This window comes from Anoplophora glabripennis, unplaced genomic scaffold (genome assembly GCF_000390285.2).
Source record: "Anoplophora glabripennis isolate ALB-LARVAE unplaced genomic scaffold, Agla_2.0 scaffold288, whole genome shotgun sequence".
Classification (NCBI taxonomy): Eukaryota; Metazoa; Arthropoda; class Insecta; order Coleoptera; family Cerambycidae; genus Anoplophora; species Anoplophora glabripennis.
Window position 1 is genome coordinate 292,077 of NW_019416427.1, and position 27,562 is coordinate 319,638.

Consider the following 27,562-nt stretch of genomic DNA (forward strand, 5'->3'; position numbering starts at 1 on the left):
TCAGGCTAATTTTAATGAACATGCGGCGGCCCGAAGATATGTGCAATTGTACCCAAATACCCTAATTTTAAACTATTCAGAAATCTTTACAATCGCTTAGGCGGATCTGAATCTTTTCGACCAAAAAGTAACCATAGTACTCCAAAATCTATCACAGTCGATGAAGAAGAGAAAATTTTACTACTCGTACACGTCGGTAAATGTGGCAACGGGGTAAGCCAATCGTCCATTTGTAGAATTTTGAAAAAAGAAATGCCCCATCCATATCATTATACTCTGGTTCAGCAGTTATTGCCTCAAGATTTACCAGCTCGCCTACAATTTGCTCAGTTTATACAAAATATGCAAACGGAAAACCCAGATTTCCTCAATAAGATTTTATTTACTGATGAAGCGACATTTACTAGACGAGGAGTTTTCAATTGGAAAAACAATAATTTGTGAGATTCAGCATGCTGTAAAAGAAAGACATTTTCAGCATGAGTTTAAGGTGAATATTTGGTGTGGTTTAATTTCTGGTATTTTCATAGGACCTGAATTGCCACCCAATCTAACTGGACCTCATTATTTAAACTTTCTTCAACATCATTTAAACGAGCTAGATGATGTACCACTCGCTTTAAGAGAGAGTATATGGTTTATGCACGACGGTGCACCACCAGTACGCCAGTACGCCAGTATTTAAATGAACATTTTCTTTATCGGTGGATTGGCCATGGTGGATTGGAATGAATTTAGTTGTCCACCAAGAAGTCCAGACTTAAACCCTCCGGACTTCTCAGTGTGGTCAAACTTGATGGATGTGGTGTATCGTGAAGAAATTAATTCTGTTGAGCAGTTGCGGCAGAAAATATAAGTAACCGCGAATGCATTTAAAATAATAGGGACATTTTGTTTAATATTCAGAGATATTTAAGAGTGTATAATAAAATGTGTTGAGGTAGGTGGTGGACACTTCCAGCATCGGAAAATATTTTCCATATTCTTGTTCCACGAGTAACTGTGTCATGTGGAGCAGGCTTAATAGATTAATGAGGTTAGGTTAGGATACAATAATAATTTAGTTTATTAGTTTATTACCAATGACAATTATTTTTTTATACATATTGTGATAATTCAAATTTTTAATATCCTATTAATATATTCACGGCTAAAATGACAAACATTTTTATAAATTTGTCATGGATAAATTATAGTAGGTGTATTTTATTAGCACTGTTACACTAAAATTACAAAAAAATGCGGTAATATTCTACATAACGTAGATATAATAACAATTTCATGACATAACATAATATAAAGTAGACATAATAACAGTTTCATGACTTCTAAAAGAGTTATGAATCATAAAACTGACCGAGTGACAAATAACCATTATTTTAATAACATAATTTTTAACGCAAATGAACGTCTAATGATATAAAAACTTAATGGATATAAACTTGTTATCAAATATGGTAAAACTAATTCCAAAGTAATTATTTAAAGAGATTATAGGGCGTATGGCCCAAAGGGGAAATTTGACAGTTAGTTTATGCAAAAAGTTTTATATGAAGGTGGATCGTATTTCCACCATTTTTGATATACTGAGTCTTAAAATTAGAAACAAATATGTTTTCTGAAATACCTTGACTTGAACCTCTGATTCTAAATATAATTAAAAATAAAAGTTTACTTGCAAACCCGTTAACCAGCAGAGGAGAAACGGTAGTCAGTATAATTAGAAGCGTAAGAATTTCGACGCCACTGAAAATTTTACAAATTCTATATCTACTTCATTACCAATGACATTTCCATTTTAATCGAAGGTCGAGAGGTTTTAGTTACCAGTTAACGTGAAATTGAAAATAACTTTAAAACAGTTTAAAGGATTTTTTTGTTAGAAATACGATTTTAAATGCAACATATACATAAAAAATTAATGTCGCAAAAATTTTACATTTCAATTTTATAAATTGTTTTTGTAGAATTAGGTAACAGTTTTACAGTTATTTTTAATAATAATAATAATAATAATAATAATAATAATAATAATAATAATAATAATAATAATATTATAAATTTTGTAGGTGTGTGTGTTTTTGGTTTAGATTGTATTTTTTATTTAAATTATAAATGTATCATACAAACCTCTACTATATATTTTTTATGTCTTACCTTGTACTTTATCCCTGGTTAGTTGTTGGTAGACACTAACTTGTTATATAGACAATATCAGAAAATTCTCAGGAGTCGGTTCTCACAAACTATTTAGTACAATGCAACACACTTTGGAATGAATAGAGTTTGAAATTTAATAAAGTGTTTATTCAAAATTTTGTTATATTATTTTTGATTTGAAGACTTTATAAACTCAAATTTATGAATATCTATTTTATATAGAATATGTTTTTCCACAATAAAGAATATTTTTAACAACAAAATTTGCCTTTTTCTGCTCAGCTTACAAATAATATTAGGAATAATTAAAAAATTCTATTAATTAACTTTATTTATGCAATCCGGAGTAGATTTCCTTATATTATTTGTTGCCTATTATTCAGGGGCATCCTTACATCTAAACAAGAATGAAAATTAGTCAGAATTAAATAAAATGGCTGTTTCTTTGATAGATTTTGTCAGAGCTCTTCGAAATATTGTATTATTTAAGTTATTAGTGATTGGATGCTGCTTATTTTTGTACAGGTAAGTCCTGTGGTTTGTTATTTATACTTTGCAAAGATTTGTTGCGAGAGAAAGCATGATTTATTTGGAATAGCTAGCGATATTTTAGTGCACTGTGTTTTAGGTACCCATTACGTTGTGAAATTTGTAGATTTCTTTACTGGAAACTACTTTTCTATGTAGGCTTCTGCCTTGCAGACTATTTATGGGGCCACTGGAAACTGCCTTGGAACTGCTTTCTACTGCTGGTAGCGCAAAATTTTCAGGGGCTGTCAAAATAACTTTTTCTGGACTCTGGCAAACTATAGATTTACTGGTAAGTATTTAATTTTCTTCCTTGGACTCTTTCTTTTTGTTTTATTTTTTAATTTTTCTTGGGCTGCGTCTCCACGCTTACATCTTGTAAAATCCAAGCAGTAACCAATCAATAATTTCTTTGTTTTTCTCTACCTTCCTGATTATTCTGTCCCTAGCTTTGCTTAAGGTCCATGCACAGAAATTTTCAGTCTTTGGATGTCCTTTTCAAACACTTTTTCACACCACTACTTATAACTAACACATTTTTAATAAATGTCCCTTTTACGTTTATTTACAATTCTATACATTATTTCCTAAAATATTCTTTATTTTATATTTTTGTTTAGGTCATCTCTGGATAATCTTATAAAGCCACCTTTAGCCTTGACATTTGTGAAATTTATTATAAAATTTGACATTTGATGAAAATTGTTTATGTTATGGTTTATATTGGATTGAGATATCTTCAAGTTTACTCATCTTCCTGCGATATGTATACCCGATTAATCTGTAGACTTTAAGCTTTTATTTGATATAAGTCACTCTAGGTTTAAATTCGTTTTTCTTTATGTACTGATTACTCACAAGTGTTGATGGCATTCATTTTTTTGAACATTTATTCTGTACTTGAGAATAAATATACTATGTAATATCATTGATCGTTACTAGTTTTATATCCAGAATATTCATATTAACAATTTTATACCAATTTGGTGTTGCTACAATAATAATTAAAATTTTTATACGACTTTAAATTCGGTCAGGCAATATTTTCATCTGAGTTTCTACATTATCATTTCAAATTCGTTACAATATTTAACTTTGTGATAAGCTTAACTTTAAAAAATTTCAACTCTAAAACGACGCTTTCTTCAGCCAAAATAGAACAATGTTTTCTTCTTGGAAATTCTATTTGTTGTGAAAAGCACTAACTGAATTTGCATAATATTTAGTGGCGTCTAAATTCGGCTACTTATGGTACTGACTTCCTGTATCTCCGCCACTGGTTGGTGTACTTTTTAAATTAATAAATTTTTAATTTTACTTATATAAATCAAAAGTTCAAAACAGTCTCAGAGATATTTTGCACAGTTCATAAACTAATATTTTTTCTAATTTCAATATCCTGCATTTTCTATGAAACTTTTTACTTAAAATAATTTGTTCTACCTTTTGATGGAATTTCCCGATTAAAAAACCTGGACCACCCTGAAAATATAAATAAACGGTCTTTCTTCGCATTTTATATTTTTATTATCTACCAGCTGTAAATTTAATAAATATCTATCCTATAAAATTAATAATATTGCCTTGAAGTAGCTACTTTACTGTATAAGGCAAATCCTTTTTGAAATTATGCCCGCATGTCCGAATTTAAATACTGCTAATAAAATATATTAATCAATATAATGCTATATTTAATATAGCTATAAAAACAAGAATCCTGCTACGAAAAATTTCAAAACTGGCTAGCGTGTAGGTAGGGAGGCAGAGGTGGTCATAAAATAATAATGCTTTATATGGAATTCATGAATAAAATGGGTAAACAAATTAGGTTTGCGTTCAAATGAGTGGTGTAGATGAGGTAAACTGGTTACTTTTCTCTACTCGAAAAACAATTTTTTGTCCTTTTTAAAGTGCAAATTTTGTTAAGAACGGAAATGGTCTCATTACTTCTTTGCAGAGGTTGTACTGATTTAGTAAAAATTAATAATTTGCAAAGATGATTCCTTCATAATTTTTCACATGCTTTCTTTCATATCCTCTTATTTTCTTAAATATCCCTCTATTATGACGAACTTACTACTTTTTCGAAGACTTCAAAAAATAAATTTATATTTCGCACACGTGTGTAAAAGAAAATATACTGAAATTTGATCTGAAAACCCCCACCTATTTAAGATGTATAATCAATTCATTTTTAATTGCATATTTTTTTGAAGTAAAATTGATCAGACCTGTAGATATATTTTCAGTAGATCTTGAAATAATATCAACTCTTTGTTTATAAGAATTGCAACTCAAATTACTGAAAAGTGTATAACTGGTTGCCTGTCATTAGCAAATAATGCAAAGGGTATTAAATAGTCGTATATTCTGACGCTTATTTGCTCTTATAAACGTCGTAAATAAATTAGATACATCATATTTTTGTTGCAGTTTGCAATATAAACAGTAGTAATAATTAGGAAGACTTTATTAATTTAGGTCTTCTCTGAAATGTGAAATTTAATTACATGCTTTATATAGAATCTGATATTTTAATGCACCGAATGAAAAGACCTCCTTCTTATTTTTTTTGAGGTATTAATCAACGCTCTTATTGTAGCATTATTCTCTGCTACAGACAAATATATGTTGCGAATAAAATTACAAACATTTTTTAATGGATATTGCGTGAAATATTCCATTTTGTACATTAATGTCTAAAATAAAATAAAACTGTAATGCACTTATTTACTGATATTATTTTAAAGTAAATAAGTGTCTACGATTTCAGACAAATTTATAAGTCGTCAATTAAGGTTTCAGACAGATTTTTCAATTTAATTTCATTAAATTGTTACCGAATAAATATCAGCCTGGAAATTTCGAAGACTGTGATGGTGAGGTGACATACGATTACAAAGTAGCGTAGTATTTTTAGACTAAGGTACGTTGATTTAAATTAATTGTTCCCATTTGTAGTTAATGTATGACCACTATACCTTGGGACATCCTGTATATTTTTAATTATTGCATTATTGGAATAAAGTTTTAAAAATTAACAGTACTGTGCATTTATTTATGTATTATACCTAGCGTTTGGTATTTATTTACTGAGCAAGTAAAACAAAAATTCTTGTATGTATTTATACAGGGTAGCCCTTCGAAAACGTACCGCAAGGCATTACAGGGTAGTAAAGAATTTTTCGGCAAAATCCAAAAACAGGTCAAATTTGTTTCTGAGGGGGACAACTTTTGGCTCAAAAAGCATACCAAAATCTTCAACCCCCTAAGTGGGGGTGCTATCCCCTAAATTTTTTCAAATGGGAATGGGGGTCAAGTGGGGGGTCATTAGAAAGGGCTTTTAATTCTCTATACATCGATTCTTACTTTTTGAAAATCGATTCATTATTTTAGAAAATATGCAGCTTTGAAAATACGAACAATATTTTTGACGAGAAATGCGAAAATCGATTTAATTTTACTTCAAAACTTACGGTATTAGTCAAGTAAATGCTGAAAATGTTGTCCGCCAACTTGCATACAATGATACAGGTTGTCTTCAAACCGTTGTCGAACATTCTGGAGCACTTGCGGTGTTACTTCGCGACATACATTAATGATTCGTCCTCGCAGATCTTCCAAGGTATCAGGTGGAGTGCTGTAAACTTTGCTTTTAATGTGCCCCCAGAGAAAGAAATCTAAAGGATTTAAGTCGGGTGACCGAGGGGGCCACTCAATTGCACCTCTTCGTCCTATCCAGCGTCCTGGAAACGTCTCATTTAGGTAATTGCGCACATTGAGCGAGTAATGTGGAGGAGCTCCGTCTTGCTGGAAAATCAGTTCGTGTTCATTGTAAGCAGGGTCGTCCTCTATGATATTTGTTAGAGCTGGGTCGATGACATTTTGTAGTAAATCCAAGTACATATCGCCTGTCAAATTTCCAGGAAGGAAAAAAGGACCTACAATGGAATTTCCAAAAATACCTGCCCATACATTCAACTTCTGGGGGTGTTGGGAGTGTGTCTCATGGAAAATCCTTGGATTGGTATCAGCCCAGTAACGACAATTATGGCGATTCACTAAACCATTCAAGAAGAACGTACACTCGTCCGAAAAACACACATTAAAGAGGAAATTATCGTTTATCGCTCGTTCAGTCATTATTTCGCAAAATTGCAAACGACGATCAAAATCGTCTTCATTTAGCTCTTGCACTAGCCGAATCTTATAAGGATGGAATTTGTATTTTTTTAATATTCGTTGGACACTTGTACGACTCACTCCTGTCGCAGTAGCCAATTGCATTGTACTCAGCGTACTATCCATTGCCACTTGCCCCAATACCGCTATTTCCGTAGGTTCATTTAGTACCGGATTTTCAACCTGCCTCTTTTTGTTATGAACGGAGCCAGTTTCGCGAAATTTGGCCACCAATTCGCGAACAATTTTTCCAGACGCATGTTTCTCAGGATGCCGTTGGTTGAACAGTTCGGCGACCCGATTTCCGCATTCATTGTTTTTGAAAAAAAGCTCAATAATTTCTACTCTTTCTGGAATTGAGTACACCATAATTAATCAATTTAAAAGACTCGGCAGTATTGGTACTCTTCAACTACAAGTCACAAGACAGTTATCTAGCAACTTCTTGTGGCCTATCTAAATACGAAACAAAAAGCGGACAATTTTTTGCTCACCAAAATCAGGCTAAAGAATTCGCAAATCAGAAAAAAAAAACAGCGAATTCTTTTGAAGGAATTTACCAAGCTAATACCGTAAGTTTTGAAGTAAAATTAAATCGATTTTCGCATTTCTCGTCAAAAATATTGTTCGTATTTTCAAAGCTGCATATTTTCTAAAATAATGGATCGATTTTCAAAAAGTAAGAATCGATGTATAGAGAATTAAAAGCCCTTTCTAATGACCCCCCACTTGACCCCCATTCCCATTTAAAAAAATTTGGGGGATGGCACCCCCACTTAGGGGGTTGAAGATTTTGCTATGCTTTTTGCGCCAAAAGTTGTCCCCCTCAGAAGCAAACTTTACCTGTTTTTGGATTTTGCCGAAAAGTTCATTACTACCCTGTAATGCCTTGCGGTACGATTTCGATGGGCTACCCTGTATATTACTGCAATACTTACAACCGAAATTACTTTGCATACAATTAAAAGTATTTAATTTAATTGGAAGCACAAAAATCCCCTTAATTAAAACTATGTTCTAAAAAATACAACGGAAGGATAAGAAATAAAGAAAAAATAAAACAATCTTGTTCTATTTCATATTAATATATTTTTTTTACATCTTTTTCAAGTGATCCGATTATTTTCTCCTTAAATATAAATACTTGAGTATTACCTACCTTTTCAAGGTCCATTTTGAAAAGCTGTTGCTCTGTCCCATCCCCAATTTCCAAATCCTTAAGAGGATATGTGACATGGCCAATTTCACTCTTTTTCTTGACACGGCCGCCGTCGATAACTGTCAACTTCAGCGTGTGGTCGGACATATCCTTCGCGGAGACCTGAGCAGGGGAATTAGTTTAGAAAAATACTTTTTACTTCTCTCTACACAAGCACTTTTCTATAATAATGTCGCATCGCGTTGTGTAAAGATCAGTGAACAATGTGTACATAAAGCAATACAGTGTATCTCAAATTAGATGTATCGATATCTTGTTTAAGTAAAGGTATAGATACGCTTAAGTTGGGAATAATTTGCAAATTTAGAAGTTGATTTATTTTTGGATACACCATACATCACTACCACTAATTACTAAGAGACTCTTAAAGTAAAAATTTCAAAATTGCTAGATTGTACTGCGAAAATATTTATTTTTCTATAGCCAATGAGAAAAGTTTATTTTGTATTTCTTTATACTAAGATATTCAATATTGAAAGTATGTGAATAACTGATATTTTTTTAACCAACTTTTCAATATTGTTTCAATAAGAATAGTTAAACTTTGAATTAGTAATTTGTTATTAAAAAGTACATACTAAATTTGAGATTATCATTATTATCAAAACAACTACTTTTTTTTTCTCTTTACAAATATTAAATTGTTTTGTGTTTTGTTATTCCATTCATTTTCATTCTTTTCACATTCTTAGAAAGCTATCTAAGGAGTTATCTATGCGAGATAATTCAGAATAAATTTCAAAAAATATGTCGTAAAGCTCACTAAAACCTTTCATAATTTGGGTATGTATCTCTTTGCCACCTGTTAAATTTTAGTAGGTTGTATTATTGCGATGGTTACTATTCTTATTTTTTATGTATATACAGAGTGTCTTAACTCATTTATTGATCCAAGTTCCATAGTATATATTTTTTTATTGACAATCTGGCTTAATTGTATCTTAAGTTTTAAAAATTTATAGTTGCCCGTATCTTTTTTATGAAGCTTAAAATTTTGAAAAGTTGTAAACCGTTTCTGTTAAAAATATTAGTTTGCCTTGAAAATACCCACTTGAAAATGATAAAACTGACTTTCAAAAAAGGCTTTCAAAGTTACAGTAAGTCATCAGCGGGTTGTTAGATTTTTCATAAAATACGCCGCATCTATTCTATAGACGCATTAAAACACTATGCATATAAAGCGCAATGTCATATTAACTGTACATGTACCAAGATGTGACAAGTTTGTTTTTGATCAAAACTGTAATTTTAAGTTGTTTCGTAATCGAGTTTTTGATATTTTCTCTCATTTCAGGAATAATTTTGGCTGTAAAGTAATATACGTTTGACCTTTTTTTATAATTACACATAACGTTTACATAGTCCTAGATATTTTCGTTGTTAGTTTGAGTCGGGCAATGAGAACTAACTATATGACTGCAAAAATGTTATATCACTTCTTCATCTTATATCTTACATATTTAATATACAGGGTGTCCCGCGAGGAGATGCACAAATTTTAGAAATGACATTTCATACAAAGCAAACAGTTTATATAAATCTTGGTCCGTAAACACACCCTATTCGAGAAGTAGGTCTTTTGGTAATTTGTGTCCACAAATAATAAATATCTGGCTTTAATCAAGGTATATGCGCAGATATTACGGTTCACCCCAATATCTACGGCACTGACAATAGAAATGCTGACTTACTAGCATAGTACGAAATATTGGTACTATATTCCAAATTTCTTGTTAATAGATTCAGAACTAAGTATATATAAAACGATAAAGACTAGGAAAAAGTTGCTTAATGCTCACAGACCAATAAAATATTTCTTGCTTAACAGTATCATGCTTAAGGGGGGGTTTATAGGCGCAATATTTTGTCCAGCATTTTACAAACTCTAACTAAGTTACAAACAAAATATTTTCACCGTACTAGTTGCATTCAAAATAAGGGAAAAAAACATATTTTTACCTGGTATGTTTATCTTACGTTTCCGGAATTTTGCACTCCTATTGATACAGAAATCGCGTACGGTACTATAAACATAATCACACCCCGCATAATGTTTTAAGGAAACTATTAACACAAACATTAACCACAATTATTTAGTATCTTTACAAATCTACTAGACAAAACAGGAACGGTATTCTGATGTTTATATGTTCTTCGTGATCTTTCAATGCTACACTGAAAGAAATGGGCTTATTAAACTGTTTATCTAGAATAATGTGTATAGCGCATATTAAAAATTTTATAACAAATATACAACTTTTATTAAAAAAAAGCAATCTCCATACTCATTATTCAATGAGTTTAACTGAAAGGTGCTTAATACACATTATGCATCTATGAAATAAAGGTTATAATGAATTACTTATACATTATTATGTGTTAATAGACATCATGTTCCAATTGTATAGTAGGGAAGATTTGTTGTATAAAGACCAGTATCCGAATTTGTATACAACAATCGTATTAACAGAATTATTCGTTCTTATACTGAATATGTTTCCGTTTTTAACGTGTAAAACGCGTCTTATAATAGTTAAGTGATCGTCACCTCTCGGTGCATAATCGGTTATGATCGTAAAATTTCCGACAGTCCGCTGTGCATCGACTTACGACTATTACAAGTATAGTTTGATGAAAACAGACAGCATAGGCACATGATCATATCGCGTTGTGTCAAATGGAAAATTATCTAAGTATCTAACTGTTTTATGGCTTGTAATTGTTTAGTTTTTTCAAATGTAAATCTTGTCTAAATCTTAAAAATTATTATTTTGTATGCCCTATTAGAAACCGCTGATGTTAAGTTTTACATAAGATGGAGGAACAGAAGGTTAACGGTGACAAAGAAGAGCATGGGTATAAAGTCAATCAACCAGAGGAAATAAAATTATATGGAAAGAAGCTCAACCTTTCTGGGGATGCTTCATTCTTAAGGTGGAAGAGTTATAGTGCAAATTCTCATAATTAGATGGAAAGAAGCTCAACCTTTCAGGGGATCCTTCATTCTTAAGTGGAAGAGTTATAGTGCAAATTCTCATGTAATACAAGCAAACACGGGTGCGTCGGTGCTAAGAAAATAAACTGGACAGTTTTGGGAGCGATTTGTCATCATTTCTAATACTTAAATGTATGTATGTTTTATGTTTACATTAGAATCGTAGCTTATACAACAGTTTAATACATTATAAAACTTATAACCAGTACTAGATGTTCTAATAACGATATGGAACACTTTAATAACAGTTATTGCTATTATTTCGTAAAGGGTATAAAAAACGTTGTATACTAGTTATACAATAATTTAATAAAGAATAAGGTCACTATACAACTGTGCTAGCAGTACCCGTTTTATATCCATTATTCACCTGTTTAACTGTCGCATATGGTATACAATGGTCTTATAATGGCATATATAATTCTAATAAAGAATAAAGCGCATTTCTTTCAGTGTAAAAGTGCGACTTCTTGTATTTATTAAAAATGTATACCTCACTTGACAGAGCACCTAAAAGATTTGAGTAGGTATCACGAAACAATTACTAAAGGTGAAACTAACTCGAGGATAAAATACGAAAAATACGCTCATTCGAGCTCCAACCGATATTCTTTGTCAAAAAAATCGATGTAATGCTACGGTGGTGGAGTCTTAATGGCATATAGGAATACATATATTTTACAAATATTTTATATACTTATTATTCTCGTTTTATTCACACGTTATACATACCACACTCTATATTTTTAATTGATCAGGAAATATTTTTAAACCTGTTCGAAAATCTTGCAGTGCAGAATGACAATGTACTAATTCCTGGTCATATTTTTCTTTATTTTGAAAGTCTAAATCAAATGAATATTGTTACTAATTATGATAGATTGTTTGATTTAACAGTCTGTAACATAATTTTTTTCAAATTAAAGACTTTCGGACTAAGGCTTGTATAGATTTTTTTACACTGCCTAAAGAGACACCCTATATATAATTTATTTTCAAAGATGTGTTGCGTCATCATTTTAATTTTTTCATTCTTTACACAGTCATGTTTTCCTTTTAAAACGTATCGGTTAGTAGAGTATCGATTATACTGGGTATCGTTCATCATTAGATAGACTGGACCCAAATCATTTATCACTAACGTAAATGACATTACTCTGTAATAGCATTTCCATTGCGGAAATTAAGGATGTGTCCATCATACATTTAAACTAAAGTTACCATTTTTATACAGAGTGATCCATTAATAATGGGACAGAGCTTAATGACAGGTGGCCGACATCAAAACAGAGCTATTAAAAAAACATGCCTTATCCGAATATTGCTCCTTTCCGATCTACTGGGTGTTAAAGGTAAAAAATATTTTAGATTTTTTGTAATATCTTAAGCGTCTTTGAACCGATTGTCTTGAAAGTTTGTATGCCATGTTCTATGAGGTGGTAATTATGAAAATGATAACTATTTTGTAATCAGTTCTAGGAGGCGCTACTTGTAGTAAGGTTTTGCCAGGGTAAAAAATATCAAACTTTTTTGTCCCTCAAAAATCTGAACTTCCAATAAGAAATTATTAAACTACGTTCAATTCTAAATAAAAGTGTATCTGCAATTTAAGGGTTTCAGTAAAAATTAAATCAAAAAATTATTTGTTTCGAAATACGTTACCAGAGTTAATACGAATTAAGACAAACACAATAACAGCTGAAAATTTTATTATGCTTACTTATTTTATTATGCACCCAGAGTGTGCCATTGTTATTGAAAACACTTGGAAAATCGACAAACTCGCTTTACAGCAATGACAGCAAATCTGCTAAATAAGTAATGACACTTGGTGACATTTAAATGTTTTTCCACAGCCAACCTAGAGCTAACTGTCGCATTATATTCGTCTCTGTACTTATGTTCAAATATCTCAAAATCGGTGGGATTTAGGTATAGGGAATGCTTATACCAATGGAAAGAGAATTAACAGGNAAGATTCTCAAAATGACCATCATTGACTTCAATACGTTTTTTTTATTTTCTCGTTAAAATCTGACTTTCAATAGTTGGTCTCTGATGCTGTTAACAGCTTCTTCTATTTTTGCTCACAGCTATTCTCGAGTATATATAACATATATAAATATATATAAACCAAAGATTTAACGTTATTTCAGAAATAAAAACACAGCGCATTTAAATCAGGGTTATTTATTTCGAAAACGATTAAGATTTTCGATTATTAACAGGTAAACATTTTTTATTTAAAATTAAACGTAGTTTAATAATTTTTTATTCGAAGTTAAGATTTTTGAGGGACAAAATGTTTGATATATGTTTACGCTGACGCAGAACACTACAAGTAGCGCCCCCTAGAACTGATTGCATTTTCGTAATTGCCACCTCTAAAAACATAGGCATTGCAAAATAATCTGTTCAAAGATGCTCAAGATATTCTGATTCGGCAAGCTGCCATTAAGCTCTGTTCCAATATTAATGAATAACCCTAATATTTGAAAAACTATATTAGTGATTTTTTTGTATAAAGTTTGGAACAAGCATGTAAATAAGTCCTCTTCAAAACGCTCTTGCGCAAAATTTCATAAAAAAATATGGAACAATAGATATTTATTTAGTCGTGGTTCAAATTTAGGAAAGCAATAGTGAAGTGATATTGAATTTTTTGGAGGATTATTTATTCAACGATTAGCTATTAGGCTTATTCTAAATTAAAAAAAAACTTAACAATGGCTTACATTTTTTATATTATGGGAGACGTGTTTTTTGTTAAGATTGCAAAATATCTAGTGGCTCTGAAATTTTATGGCTTTTAATGAGATTGTTTCGCAGTACCTTTAACACTGGTTAACAGATTTGTATACCAACTTCGCGGATTTTAGTTCGTAATTAGTTAGCGTTACATCAATTTACATCAAATATTTCAAGAAATATTTAAATAAATGTGATACACTTATATTTTTTAAGTTCCTGCCTGTATCTACTATAACGTATGTTTTTATGACATTTTATACAGAGTTATGGACATGATATAGTATATAATGGACTGTTAGAATTGTATTGCAAATATTGTAAATAGACAAATAACTGCTAGACGAAGAAAATGAGCCCTGCAATTTTAAAATGAGGTTTGTCTTAGAAATTAGTAAATTGTGCTGCCTGTAAATGTTTAATGAGTAATTTAACAAATTAAATTTTTAAACATTTACGGTGTAGATATATCTACAAAAAGTGCCATTTTCCTTTTATTATTTTCTATAAGTCCAACATTTATTCGTTAATTTCGTTAAACTTAATATAAATAATGTCAAACCCAATTTTGTTAAGTCTAATTTTAGAATTCACTGGTATAAAATTTTTACGCAACCCTGCTTGAGGAAATAAAGAATTTACATGTTATTTGACACAAAAAATAAAAAACGTCGGATAAGGAAATGTATCATGAGCAGATTTCCATGCGTTATGCTTGAGCTCCAACGCAAAGGAAATGATATTTAAATAAATACTAATCTTCTGGACCGGAACATGGTTGAACTTGAGAAACTCTTAGCTATACATTTGAATTACTTTTTTGTCAGGCATGTCAACAAATTTTACAGGGTGAAAATACGAATAGCATTAGAATAGTTTTATCCCCAATAGTGAAGGAGAATACTTTTGTGATACAGGGGTATTTGCCACCAAAGAAATGAAATAATATGGTAAAAAACTTGATCTGTATTGTTTTATATGAAATCATTATTTAACTGGAAATTAAAAAAATTGGCGGGCAGTTGTTACGTGCTAAACTATGCCTCAATTGCGCTGTCTATTAATAGAAGGCTCAACTAAAATCTTATAGCACTGTCATACTTTTATTAAGTAACGGAAAGATAGAGAATTGTTACTTAAATAACAAATTTTCTGTAATAACAGCGTCCATAGTCTAATACGTCACAAGTTGGTAACAATGGCGTACGATTTGAATTAAAATTTTTAAAATCAAATAAAAATTTATGAAAGGAGTTCTTACATTAGTGAAATTGCTTGTATGGTTCGCATTAACAGTGATAAAACGCTACACATTTTTTATGCAAACACCCCATTTCTTCTAACATAGTCTTTCACATGCATTGCAATAACTTTATTCCACTTGAAAAAAATTGATCAACCGTAGTCAAATCTGGACTATACAGGTAACGAGATACAAGTGCGTAGAATGAGTTGGATTTTAAGTATTAAATGAAATTAATTATACAATTATTTGTATTAGTTGTATTTAACCATTAAATAATAATAATTGTACTACAGAGCCTTCATAAACGATTAGAAGCCACCAGTTACTTTGTTTGGAACAGTAATTTTATTTCCTTCATGTTGGCAATTAAGTTTAGGTAAAATTAAACATTCTGTTTCACCGGCTGTGATTGGTGAATTTTTCACGAAATTCTATTTAACCAATCAGCGATCTAATTATCTCGAGTGTAGGCGTAATGGTTTGTTACTGTTCATTGTAAACGAATCATTAATATTAGTGACGCCAAGATTTAGAGTTTTTTTCGTTATCAGTACAAATCTTGCAATCTTGGATTGCCCAAGTTCGACGATCACGTGGCTTGTAAACATTTATGAAGGCTCTTTACTTTTTTATATTCCTCAAGGTTATTACTGTCATTCATAGTTTAAACTTCCTCAGTGGTATTATTTTAAGGGAAACGCCACTAAAAATTTTCAAAAAAATGTAAAATTTTCTTTTCTACATATGGTTTATAATAAAGTCGTTTTCTAGCAGTAAATTAAAAAATAGTGTCTATCATACAAACATAATATTAATTCAGTTTATTAAAAATCTCTGTCTACATGTGTAGTTGCGCTTTTATTACACAAAACTGTGTACAAAAAAATCTTTTAAATTTTGCTGTATTGTACCACTTGGAAAGAATAACTAAACACAAAAAAAATTGTTTTGTAGTTTTTCATAAATAGTATATTGCACTTTTATTTCAAGATGTAAAACCGATGTATTTTTCGTTACACCCGATATAATAAAATGTGGGCCTCAAAAGACATAAAAGAACTTCCAGCCTCTTACACAGTAAAGATATAAACCGGATAAAATAAAATATCTGGACCGTGTGTCATTTCCTTTGTGGTGGAAAGAGTACGTATTACTTTAATTCCCCACGTATTTTTAAATTCCCTTTGAAGGTACGTTTATTTTAAACGAATGGAACATCTTGTTTGAACAAAATCTACCGAAGGTAATACATATTATTGAACGTCAAGACATTTATATTCATTCCCTAGTTCTATTTGTTCTAATAATTTCTCACTGTTGGTGATAGGTACATTTCCTTCGTAATGATTTATATGTTCAGTTTATAGCTTTCTGTTACTTTGATTATTATTGAGATATATGTTTGTTTTTGAACACGTTTTTCGTGGAATAAAATTGATAATAACTGTACTAAAATTCATTTTAAAACTCACTCTGTTAATATGTCATGACATATGATATAATCTCGGTTATAACTAGAGATCAGAAATGTTAGGGCGGCTGCAATGTGGTACAGGGTTGGCTGTAGGCCTGGCTCTCTTTTATTCATACAAAAAGTGGCACAACCGCTGTTGCCTTATTACAACTGCACTCTTTAGATTATAAGAATATAAGTATTTGCATAGGTAATAGTATTAAACAAAAAGGGCCAGTGTTTACTTTTCTACACTAAACGCTTCACATGAAACTTACTAGTATATATAGATATAATACGTAATAATAAGTACCAGCAAAAGGTAACAAAATAATAATTTCTTCCCTTTATCCGCGTCATTATACAATAACATGTAGTACATATCTGCCTCTGATCTGAAGCTTCGCATCGATCAATTTATTCGATACGTATCTAGCGGCACCCTGCTCTGTTGGCATGGTCTTAATATTTGTTTCTCATCACAATTATTTGTAGAGAAATTAGGCAGTAAATAGAGGAAATAAATAAAGTAATACAGGAATTCGATACCATATTTTCAGGAGATCTTGGATGATCTAAAATCTAAAAACACTGGTTAGTAAGATTTATTCAAATATTTCTGTTGTTGGTTTACAGATAGTATATCAATCAGAAACGGAGACACTGGGAGATATTTGTACTAAAAATCTCAGAGATTTGACACCACTTCAGTTTTGGAAACTGGATAAGCGCATTTAATTCATGTCGATGTCTTTAAGAAATTTCAATTCCGTTCTACTTTCTTCCAAAAATTATTAAACTGTTTTGGAGTTACTAATACCTTTTTTATTTTAAAATTAACTTATCATTAGTTGTTGAAGACATTGAGAATGATTTAAGAACTACTTATTTCATAAAAAGGTATAAGAATTTTTTATTACAAAAACAGTATAATAAAACATAAAAAAGCAATGATATTCTTAGAAACTACACTTCTACTATCTTTCAGACAATGTCTCTATATCCTAATATTGTGTTAAAAATTATACTACAAAAAATTCTTATTTGTGAAAGGAATTGTCTGATACTCAAGTTAATTCTAAATTCAAAAAATAATAATAATAACTCAAAAATTTCTCAATTTTAAATTTATTACTTCCACTATCTCGATAGTTGAGAGATTTGTATACCTGTTGTAGTTTTTGTTTATTTTTAGTTAAGTTAGTAGCGTATGTTCCATCAACTTTCGTCAGACATCTTCAAAGATGTTTGAATAAATGTGCCAGTAATTTTTTCTCTTCGGACATTTCTAGATTTTTACGTTAACAAAAACTTTATAAATAAAAAAAAATATTCTGCAATTGTTGATATTTGAGATATGAAGATTTTAATCCTGTTGATTAAGCCTATTTTCCCAAAAATTGATTCCCAAACGTAATTGGTACAGCAAGTACTATAATAAAAAAAAATCGGATCATGAGTGATAAAAATATTAAATTAATAAAAGAATAACATTTAAATTTCTCTTGTGGACTACAATATTTTGATTCCATTTTAGATCAAATTTTCTAATGTTAAAATAAAAGTTTTCAACAAAATATGTGATAAAATAGAATTTACATTACAAAGTGCCGGTAATGTGTTTATACTATAATTTATATTTTTATTTTGCAACTTCAGAAAATGTCCTACAGCCATGCGATGGAAGATTTCAGTATATTTTATGGGCTATAGGACTCTACTTCGATTCCAAGAATTCAGTTATACACCTACAAATATAACGACTATTTTCTTTTGTAAAAAGCACAGTGAAAGCTTCAATTTCCTATATTTACTTACCTGAAATACCAACGTTTCATCGAAGTAAGGATTGCAAGTTTTCTTCTTTTGTTTGGATTGCAAGTAACGTCGTTCGTCGGGCATTAAATGTAATCTGAAAATTTATAAAAACATTCTTAATAACACAATAAAAGATAATGAAAAAGTCAATGTATATAATAGTTTTTTTATACAGGGTGTACCTTTAAGTGGGTGTCAGTTTTTTGCACGTTAATTCTTGTGCACCGGGGTACCCGAAATTTGCGTATTAGTGCACTATCAACGTTGCCAATTATTTTTTAATCAACTTACATTGTGGGAAGTGGCAATGAAAAATAATTTGGCTAAACAGATTGATTTTGTATAACTTAGCGACGTGTCATTTTAAAGTCACCAGGAGCAAAGAAGACGATATGAGACAGATTACGCCGACTTATAAGTACCGAAGAAAATGTTTGTCAGGTTGGTACAACATTGCAGCACGCCCAACCACGAAAATTACAGTATTCATGTATTTGTATATTTGTGGATGTGAACAATGTAACAAAAAAATATTTGTTGGCTACCAACAGTGCATGTGGTTGGTGGAGGGAGATAGTGCGGGTCAACGGTGACGAAATGAAGGAATTCGTTGGGTGCCTAACTTTTGGAGACGATACATCTAATTTGCTATTAAGTTTCAAAGGATCTCCGCGCCTTGAGGTCCACCTAGTTAAAGATGGCAAATTACAACATTTATTTTAAGAGATTATGCGAGCTTTGACCGCCAATACGCTAATGTTGGACGGGAGCAAACTCAGAGAATAAGAAATTAGGAACAAGACATTTTAAAGTACGTGGAAGAGGATACTGGTAAAAGTACCCGAAGATTAGTCACACAATTTCTAGTGTTATGATATAAAAATCAGGTGAGTACACAGATAATTTATTTTTGTGTATTTCATTTATTATTGACTACCACTTGAGTTTTTTGCTAGGTTACTTGTTAAGTACTGTTTCATAATTTATCTTTATTTGAAAAAATTAAATTTTCAACAAAAGTAGCGCGTCAAAGAGAACGTAGCTTGTAAACATTTATGAAGGATCAAATTGTATATTAATATGGAAATTATACGGGTTGATTAACCTAACTTAATGATTCTAGCGTTTGTCGCATCTACCAGTTTATTATGTAATACATTAAACTGACATTACTAAGTTCCGACAAACATCGAAGTTTGTTAATTTAAAACTGAACCAGCCCGTTCATTGTCGATTAAAATTTGAATTATTACCCGTATTATTATCCGTAGTACTTCTCTACTAATTCGTCGAAAATATATTTCATCTATATTATCAGTATTTAAAAAATGATTTTGTTATTAAATTGGATCTTTCTATCACACTAAAAAGAAAAAGAAATTTTACATAAATAACTTTTTGTGTTAAAAGGTTCAGTTTTGTGTAAGCCATAACCTAAAAAGTATGACATATCCTATAGCTCACTGTTGAGAAATAATAAGTTCGAAAACGGTCTATGTCTGGTTTCTGCTAACTAATGATGTTAGCTGTTTAGTAGATATTGCAAGTGTAGTTCAACGCAAGACCTGACTGTAGTTCGCAGAGTAGTTGTTTCCCACAATATCATTAGTTAAAAAGGACTTAGTTTTGTATAAACGCAAATTTCTCACATTGAAGATACATTAATTTTTACCAACTCTGGATAACATTACAATACATGATGGTTTGTAAAGGTTTTAAAAATTCTATGTTTTTATTCTCAAAGCTCTAATCAAAATAACTAGACAATTTTTTTGTTTGTTTTTCAATCATCCATAGAGACATAAGATACTCATGTTTTCATTCTCATAGCTCTAATCAAAATAACTAGAGTTAAGTGTGACGATTTTTTTGTTTGTTTTATTAATCATCCATAGAGACATAAATAGGTACAATATTTATCCTGTTACTTATGTAGTCGTTGAGAATATTCAACCAACAATAATTACACAGCCACACAAAAAAAATCCAAATCCGATGCGGTGAACATGATCCTGTAGTCAAAATTCATGACTTAAATTTCGGAAAAAACTGAAATTTTTGGGGAAAACGCCCAAATATGGGTCAAAACTGATTTTTCCCTAAATTGTGTCCAAATATATCATTTTCGTATTATTTTGAGGCGCTAGACACGATGTCACTGGTAAAACTTACCCATGACCTCGATATTTCTCAGAAAATCCACAATTTGACTGAAAACTGATTTTTTTCTAAATTTTGTTCAAATATATCATTTTCGGAGTATTTTTAAGGGTTGAAAACATGATGCCATTAGTAAAATATACCCATGACCTCGATATTGCTCAGAAAATCCACTATTTGGGTGAAAACTGGCCCAAACATGGGTTAAAACTAATATTTTTTCTAAATTTTGTCCAAATATATCATTTCTGGAGTATTTTTAGGCGCTGAACATGTCACTAGTAAAATGTATTCATAACCTCGATATTTCTCAGAAAATCGACTATTTGGTTGAAAACTGGCCAGAATAGTACGACAAAATACTACGAAAATGATATATTTCGACAAAATTTAAAAAAAAATCAGTTTTAACCCTTATCTGGGCGTTTTCACCCAAAAATTTCACTTTTTTCCGAAATTTGTAATGAAATCATGAATTTTGACTACAGGATCGCGTTCAGTGCATCGAATTCCTTCGAAAATGGTATGTGGCTCTTGGATTTGGACTTTTTTTTATGTGGCTGTGTTATTGAAACTAAATTTATAAAATCAATTCCTTAATGAAATTTTCAAAAAAAAACTTGGCAAGGAATTATTTAATTAAAATTTAATTTTCTTTCAGTGTGGCGGAAATATCTAATGAAATAAAGTAACAAAAAATGGCAGAAATAAAAATAATTACCCACAATAACGTTTTTATTATTTTTCTTTAATTATTATTTATATCTATTTATGTAGTAATAAACGCATATCCTTTAGCGGCAAAAATAATTACAACGGTATTACATTTTAAAACCCTTTAAAACGATATTGGTCAGCAGAGTGACGCTTGTCACACCCATCAACTCCATGCCATTTTTAATTAAACAAGTTCACTGTACGTGGAAATGCAGTACTCATTTGAAATGTATCCCCACAAATAAAATAACTGAACGCTGCTACCAGCTCTTATTATATTTTGCAAATTTCAATATACACTGCATAACGCCTATTCGAGGACCTGTCTCATATATCACGCTGTTTTCATAAAATGCGTGGAGTATTCTACTTCCTGAAAAGCTATGAAGTATTCATTCGCAGGCGACATTTTCATGTAAATATTTTATCTTCATCAGAATTCGCTCGCGCACGTGAGACAGTGGAAGTGGAAAACAAGAAAAGTAAACGGTGGTCGGCCGTGTTTGGAATATTTTATTTATATTTTTGTGTGGGTATATTGCCACGTCCCAGGTAAGTATATATTTTTAGATAAGCATCAATTTCAGATGAGGATGCGACTGAAAATGCCTACTTAAAAGCGAGGGTTTTCTCTTGAATGTCATTGCCAGAAACAATTTTTAAACATAAATTTACCTCCTTCACTTTTTACTATTCTTACTACCGCAGAATACATGCAGCAGTGCAAGTATTGTGGAAATCCTATGTTCTAGCTATATCAAATCTTCTGATCTTCTGGACATATTTTTGGCAGTATCCAAAGCGCGAAACATGAAACGGTATGAAGACTGTCCGAGAAAATTGCAATACTAGTATTTCCCCAAGCTTAAAAAATAAGCAAATTACCCCTTAACTCCCGTTAATTCGGTGCCCTAGTCCGTATCACATTTGCTAATTGCGAACGCTCTGGCGCACCACAGAGCATTCGAACGTTGAAGCGAAACAACTGATTTCCCAAGTCGTCCTGAATTTTCCAATTGGTTTCAAAATCAAAGTAACTGATCCTCATTTTATTAACAAACTTCTATGAACGGATGAATGAGTGTTTTTGTAACCGTACTATCATTTTAAATAGGTAGGTATCATTCTACTCTTTGAGAAACAGTAAGTCACACATTAAGGTATACGTACTAAAAATTGAATAATTAATTGAACATGAATAATAATAATAAATTGAATAATAAAACATAGTGAAAACGTTAACAATATTAAATATACTTAATATTAAATTAAAAACAAACGCTAACCTAACATTTGAAAGCAATTATTATCCTTATACATTTGTTTTTCTTAACTAATAAATAACATTCATTCATGTGTCTAGGTAAAAAGCTCTGTTCATTTGTTGTCGTTCACAGCGGATTAAAAAGGCATTAAAAGCTAGGTTAATGACCGAATGTAGATCAAGATTCACTCTCGTTAAATCTTTGAGGGTCAGCGATCAGGAGCGGCACGAAAAGGGGTTTAAATAATGAATTGAAAATGTTTTATTATGGCGAATAAGCATTTAAAACTTTTTTTAATCGAGTATTCTTATTCTACTCATTTTTTCCTATATTCCTTTAAAATTAATGACATGTATAATAAAACAAAACAGGAAAGAAATACATACCTAAATATACGGAGAAAAAAAAAAGTATGTATATGTTTACGAAATCAGTCAATTCGGGTTAATTGTATTAATAAAAATATTTACTTGTTGTTGCCCGAGGAATTTCTAATATGTACATTTTAATTTTCCTCTTGAATGCATACATTGATATATTATCTACTTTCAAGTAATCAGGTACAGTGTTATATAGTTTAGGTGATATAAAAAATATAGTAGTGATCTTTGGCCCAAAAATTTTTGCATAAAAGGAGATAAAGTATCATTGTTTTATTCTGGTTTCATAGTTATAAGACATTTCGTGCTTATTACCAGTATAATGATACCTACAAACTCAGTTGTAATAAAGTTGTCTTACATCGAAGACTGGTTTTAAGGTACAACTCATTACTAGGGTAAGTAAGTGCAACATTATCTTTAAACATCTTTTTTGTAGAATTGTGAGTGGCTCAATACTAATCGCTGAACCCCAAGACAGTACAGCGCAATTTGTAATATGACTCTGTATTAAAACATGACTAGATGACATCCTACAGAGAGATATTTAAAGGTACCTATATAAAATGGACTAAAGGTTCTTTGTAACATAATTTATCCATCCATCTTAAATGACATTCTATAAAAACACCTAAATATTTTATTTTTGTTGCAGGAAAAATTCTAATTATATGACCGTGGCTTTCTAAATTCAGATAATCAAAAGATGGAGAAACTGACTTAGTGCGTACAAAAGGCAAGTAACTCGTTTTTTCCAGGTTAATTGTCAATAGTTTGTTACTGAACCAATTTTTACATAAGACAAATCATTTTCCACAGTTTCTTTCAGTTCCTCCCTAGTGTTACCTCTATGGAAGATAGCTGTATCGTCTGTAAAACCTATAATTGATTATGATTGAATCACCCTGTATATACAAGTCACCGACTCGACCTATGGGTCTATAATATGGCAATTTTTTTCCAGAATCTTGGGTAAACTCTACTTGATAGTCTAATAAAGCACCAATGCCTTTGATTATTGTATATTTATTGGATACTATCTTGGCTTGCTGATTTTTTCTGTTTTCATTTTTTGTTTAATATTTTCCAACGAATCCCTGCAAATGTTTAGAATATTGCCCTTTGTTTCAGTATCAGCTGTGTACATTACCAAAAGTATAACTAGATGTATCTCCAAACACCGACAGAAAGTATGTTGAGCTTTTACCTTCAACACCATTGAATGTTATACTGTCATTATGGAAGTTAATTTTCGTAATCTGACAGCGCCGTTTCAAGATTTGAATTCCTGTATTCTAAGAGAGGATGTGGTATCAAAACTTGATCCAGATACAACGATGGTTCAAAAAGCAATTTCTTTAGAACATAGCCTTCTTTAAATTGAATACAAGCAGGAATAGCAATGACTACAGAAGAAGCTCTAAGGTGTTTTAAAAACCGGCAAACCTCAAACTCTTTGAATATGTACCTATTACAAAATTATGTTCACTTTTGCAGTTTGTGCATACCATTTCAAAACCTGATACATTTTCTGTTACTTCAATTTTCAGGTGTTCCACTTCCAACTCACAGTAGTATAGTTGTGTTGAAAAAAGTTACATATAATTGTTAATGTGAAATGACTGATTCATTGGCTATGGCAAATCTGCCCGCAGTTGTCATTAGAAGAAATAAAAATTGAAGAAAGGGATGGAAAGCTGTTAGGGGTGGTTGCAATCAGTGTAAAATTTGTAATAATTATTTAGTAATGAGTAAAATATCTCAGTGTAAACAAAGGTACTTCCAAAACGATAACTGTTAGATATTTACGATAATGTTTAAGTTTCGCTTCTGTATGAATTATTTTGTGATACTGTTAAACAGTTTAAGTTCTAAAATTCAGAAAAATCAGAAAGCTTTTGTTTAGGTTTCTCCTTCCAATTATGATTTACCTTGTTTATTTGAAAACCCATCAGATATGTTTAATACACAATTTACAATTTTATTAAAACATTTTAAGCATATTTTTAATAAAATCTTTTTGAATAGAACCTTACCTTACGAACGGATCGCAGCTATTGACTGTACCGACTGTCCTTGAGGGGAGATTCTTGGCTTTCAGCAACGACACAAGCAGCTTTTCGGTAGACGGTTCATAGCGCAAGGAAAACCACAGCCTTCCGATGTGCCCCTCTGGCCATTGGATTTCGTCCAAATCCAATGTACTCTTGTACAATGCCGGTTCTATTACTCCCAAGCCGTAACAACCTGAAAGAAAACGAATAAGCAGTCACATTCCCTGGGGATAAAGTTACAACCGAAATATTTGTGCAGCGGCGCATGATAAAAACTGAAAGTGTTAAACTTTATATCCAGAGGAGTTTATGTTTATTTATACTTGTGAGTGTAATAAGCATTCTGTCTAAAAAGGGTTAGGTATAAATAATATAATATATAATATAAATAATAAATAGTAATTTAATTTTTATTTGGGATTCACATTACCAATAGTTTTATTACACGATGATACTATCACAAAATGACCAGGGTCGACGTTCAATCGCATCTCCCGATGCTCCGACAAACTAATATGGATTTTCAGACGTCATCTTTAAATGAAGAATTTCTGTCTTTTTTGCGGCATAGGTATATCATGAGAGTACTTTGATGATAGTAAATGACCAGCGAATGGGTGAGTGATATATTCACTTTTGGTAAAACTGGTACATTTGGTTTGCGAATCTTTTGATAGCAGACTCCTTAAGTTAACTGTAATAAGATCTTGTAGTTCCTTAAATTTCTTAATCGGGTTCTTTTTGATCTTCGTATACACTAGAACCTAAATGGGTTCCATCAACCAACAAGTCCGACCAGTAATGAGTTGGTTCAGCCACTAGTTCCATATATGTCACATAACATACGGATCTAATTTTAAAGACATCATATGTTCTAGGGAGGAAATTTTCCTGAACTCAAATGATATTCTAGGAGTTTTTACGTGACATAATCGTTAACAAATCGTGTCAGTTAAAGAAGAAAAAAAATGAGGATTTAGGAGATCTGGCAAAAATGTATCCCGGATGTGACTTTCTTTTACTTGAAGATCAGTTTTTTGAACAATAGAAGAAACAGCTGAAGGTTCACCCGCCTTCACAGACCTGACAAATATCTACATGCAAATCCTTGAGAAGAAGGCCCTGGAATCATCAACTCTAGAACCAAAATCTGGTTGATTCAGATAGACAATACATTTATGATATGACCCTATGGACATAACAATGTCTGGACCATATTAATGACATATCTTCGGACATCAGATGTAAACAGGCCTCGGTATCCCTTGTACGTGCCTGAAAGAATACATGGACAAACAGAGATAAATGTTAGCACTAGGTTAAAGAAACACGCATGTGTCACTAAGATTACCTAGGTAATAACAACGAAGTTATATCAGTAGTTACCAAGCACAGGGCAGACAGCCAAAACTCTACTAACAATAAAATATAAAATACGTGATAGGCCAGTGACTCCAATTTTCTTCTGGAGAAGAGAGCGATATATTTTTGGAAAGAAATTTAAATTCACAGCGTGACAATCATCCTGTAAATTGTTTAACCATTGACAGCTGCTACGGAATAATGTTCAAGGTATTACAATTAATGAACAAACATAAAAAAAAAACTGTTGAAGAGTTATTGAAATTTAATACATAGTTTCCGTTTTTGATTTTCTAGAAAATTAGGTATCTAGAGGCCATAGATTTTTTGTATACAGTAATTTCCTTTTCCACTTTTTTTATTCAAGTTACATTACAAAAATTGCTCACAATTATGACAGAGCACTCGATATTTTACAAATTTTACATGCGTTGTAATGCATGTTGTTTGATGCACAGTTTATAACATAAATGGTGAAGTTATTTAAGAAAAAAAAATAGTAACATTTAGAGTAAAGGCAATTGGCTGTAATAATAAGAATAATAAAACGACCTATTATTTTTTATAATCCTAATAGTGGAAACAAATTATTTGTAAAGTTTTCATTCTTGCTTATTGTTAATGATTTTACCAAATACCTCTCTACTTGAAAAATAAAATAAAAGGGTAATTGTATTACATTAATATAATCCCTCCAATAGTGAAGGAGGATTCTTTCATTTTTAAGTAATTATCGATTGAAAATTATTGCCTAGCTGCCAATAATTATATTATAGTTTCTTATAGAATTCTAATTCTCCTATAATTCTAAGATCCATTTTTGAAAAACCTATGATAGTTATACATTCTTTAATTGAATTTATTATTATTATTATTATTACATAATAGCAAGGACAGAGGCAAAGCCTATTTAGTCCAATAAAATATACAAAATGACAGTTAACAGCTTTTAGAGTAACAGTAAAATAAATAGCTAACATAAAAGAAAAAGAACAAATAAGTATGTGAACAGAATACCAAAATAACAATATAAATCACAGCTAACTAGCGAAACAGGCCATAAACCGCACACGAAAATACACTAGGCGCGCACTCAATGTAAAAATTCTGATGACATCCATACATCCAACCTGTTCTTGAAAGAGTTGACCGATGGGGCAGTAACAACAGATGAAGGTAGGCTATTCCAATGGTAGAACACTCTATTTGGGAAGAAATTTTGACGCAAAGACGTTTTGAAGTTTTCTCTCGATAATTTAAACTGATGACCACGTA

General features: G+C 31.2%; 1 protein-coding gene and 1 long non-coding RNA gene across 2 annotated transcripts in view; one reads left to right on the top strand and one right to left on the bottom strand.

The window, feature by feature from the left end:
- LOC108906161 (synaptotagmin-15-like) overlaps positions 1-27,562 on the bottom strand; it is a 214,710-nt gene that overhangs the window by 121,077 nt on the left and 66,071 nt on the right. The window contains exons 4-6 of the mRNA XM_018709358.1: positions 24,908-25,118; positions 18,350-18,443; positions 8,030-8,191 (exon numbers count right to left, since the gene is read on the bottom strand). Coding sequence (XP_018564874.1) covers positions 8,030-8,191; positions 18,350-18,443; positions 24,908-25,118 — 467 coding nt within the window. The remainder of the gene's footprint in view (positions 1-8,029; positions 8,192-18,349; positions 18,444-24,907; positions 25,119-27,562) is intronic.
- On the top strand, positions 2,644-3,632 carry LOC108906168. Its single transcript, XR_001964285.1, has 3 exons — positions 2,644-2,685; positions 2,789-2,980; positions 3,309-3,632. It is a non-coding gene; the product is annotated as an uncharacterized LOC108906168 (long non-coding RNA).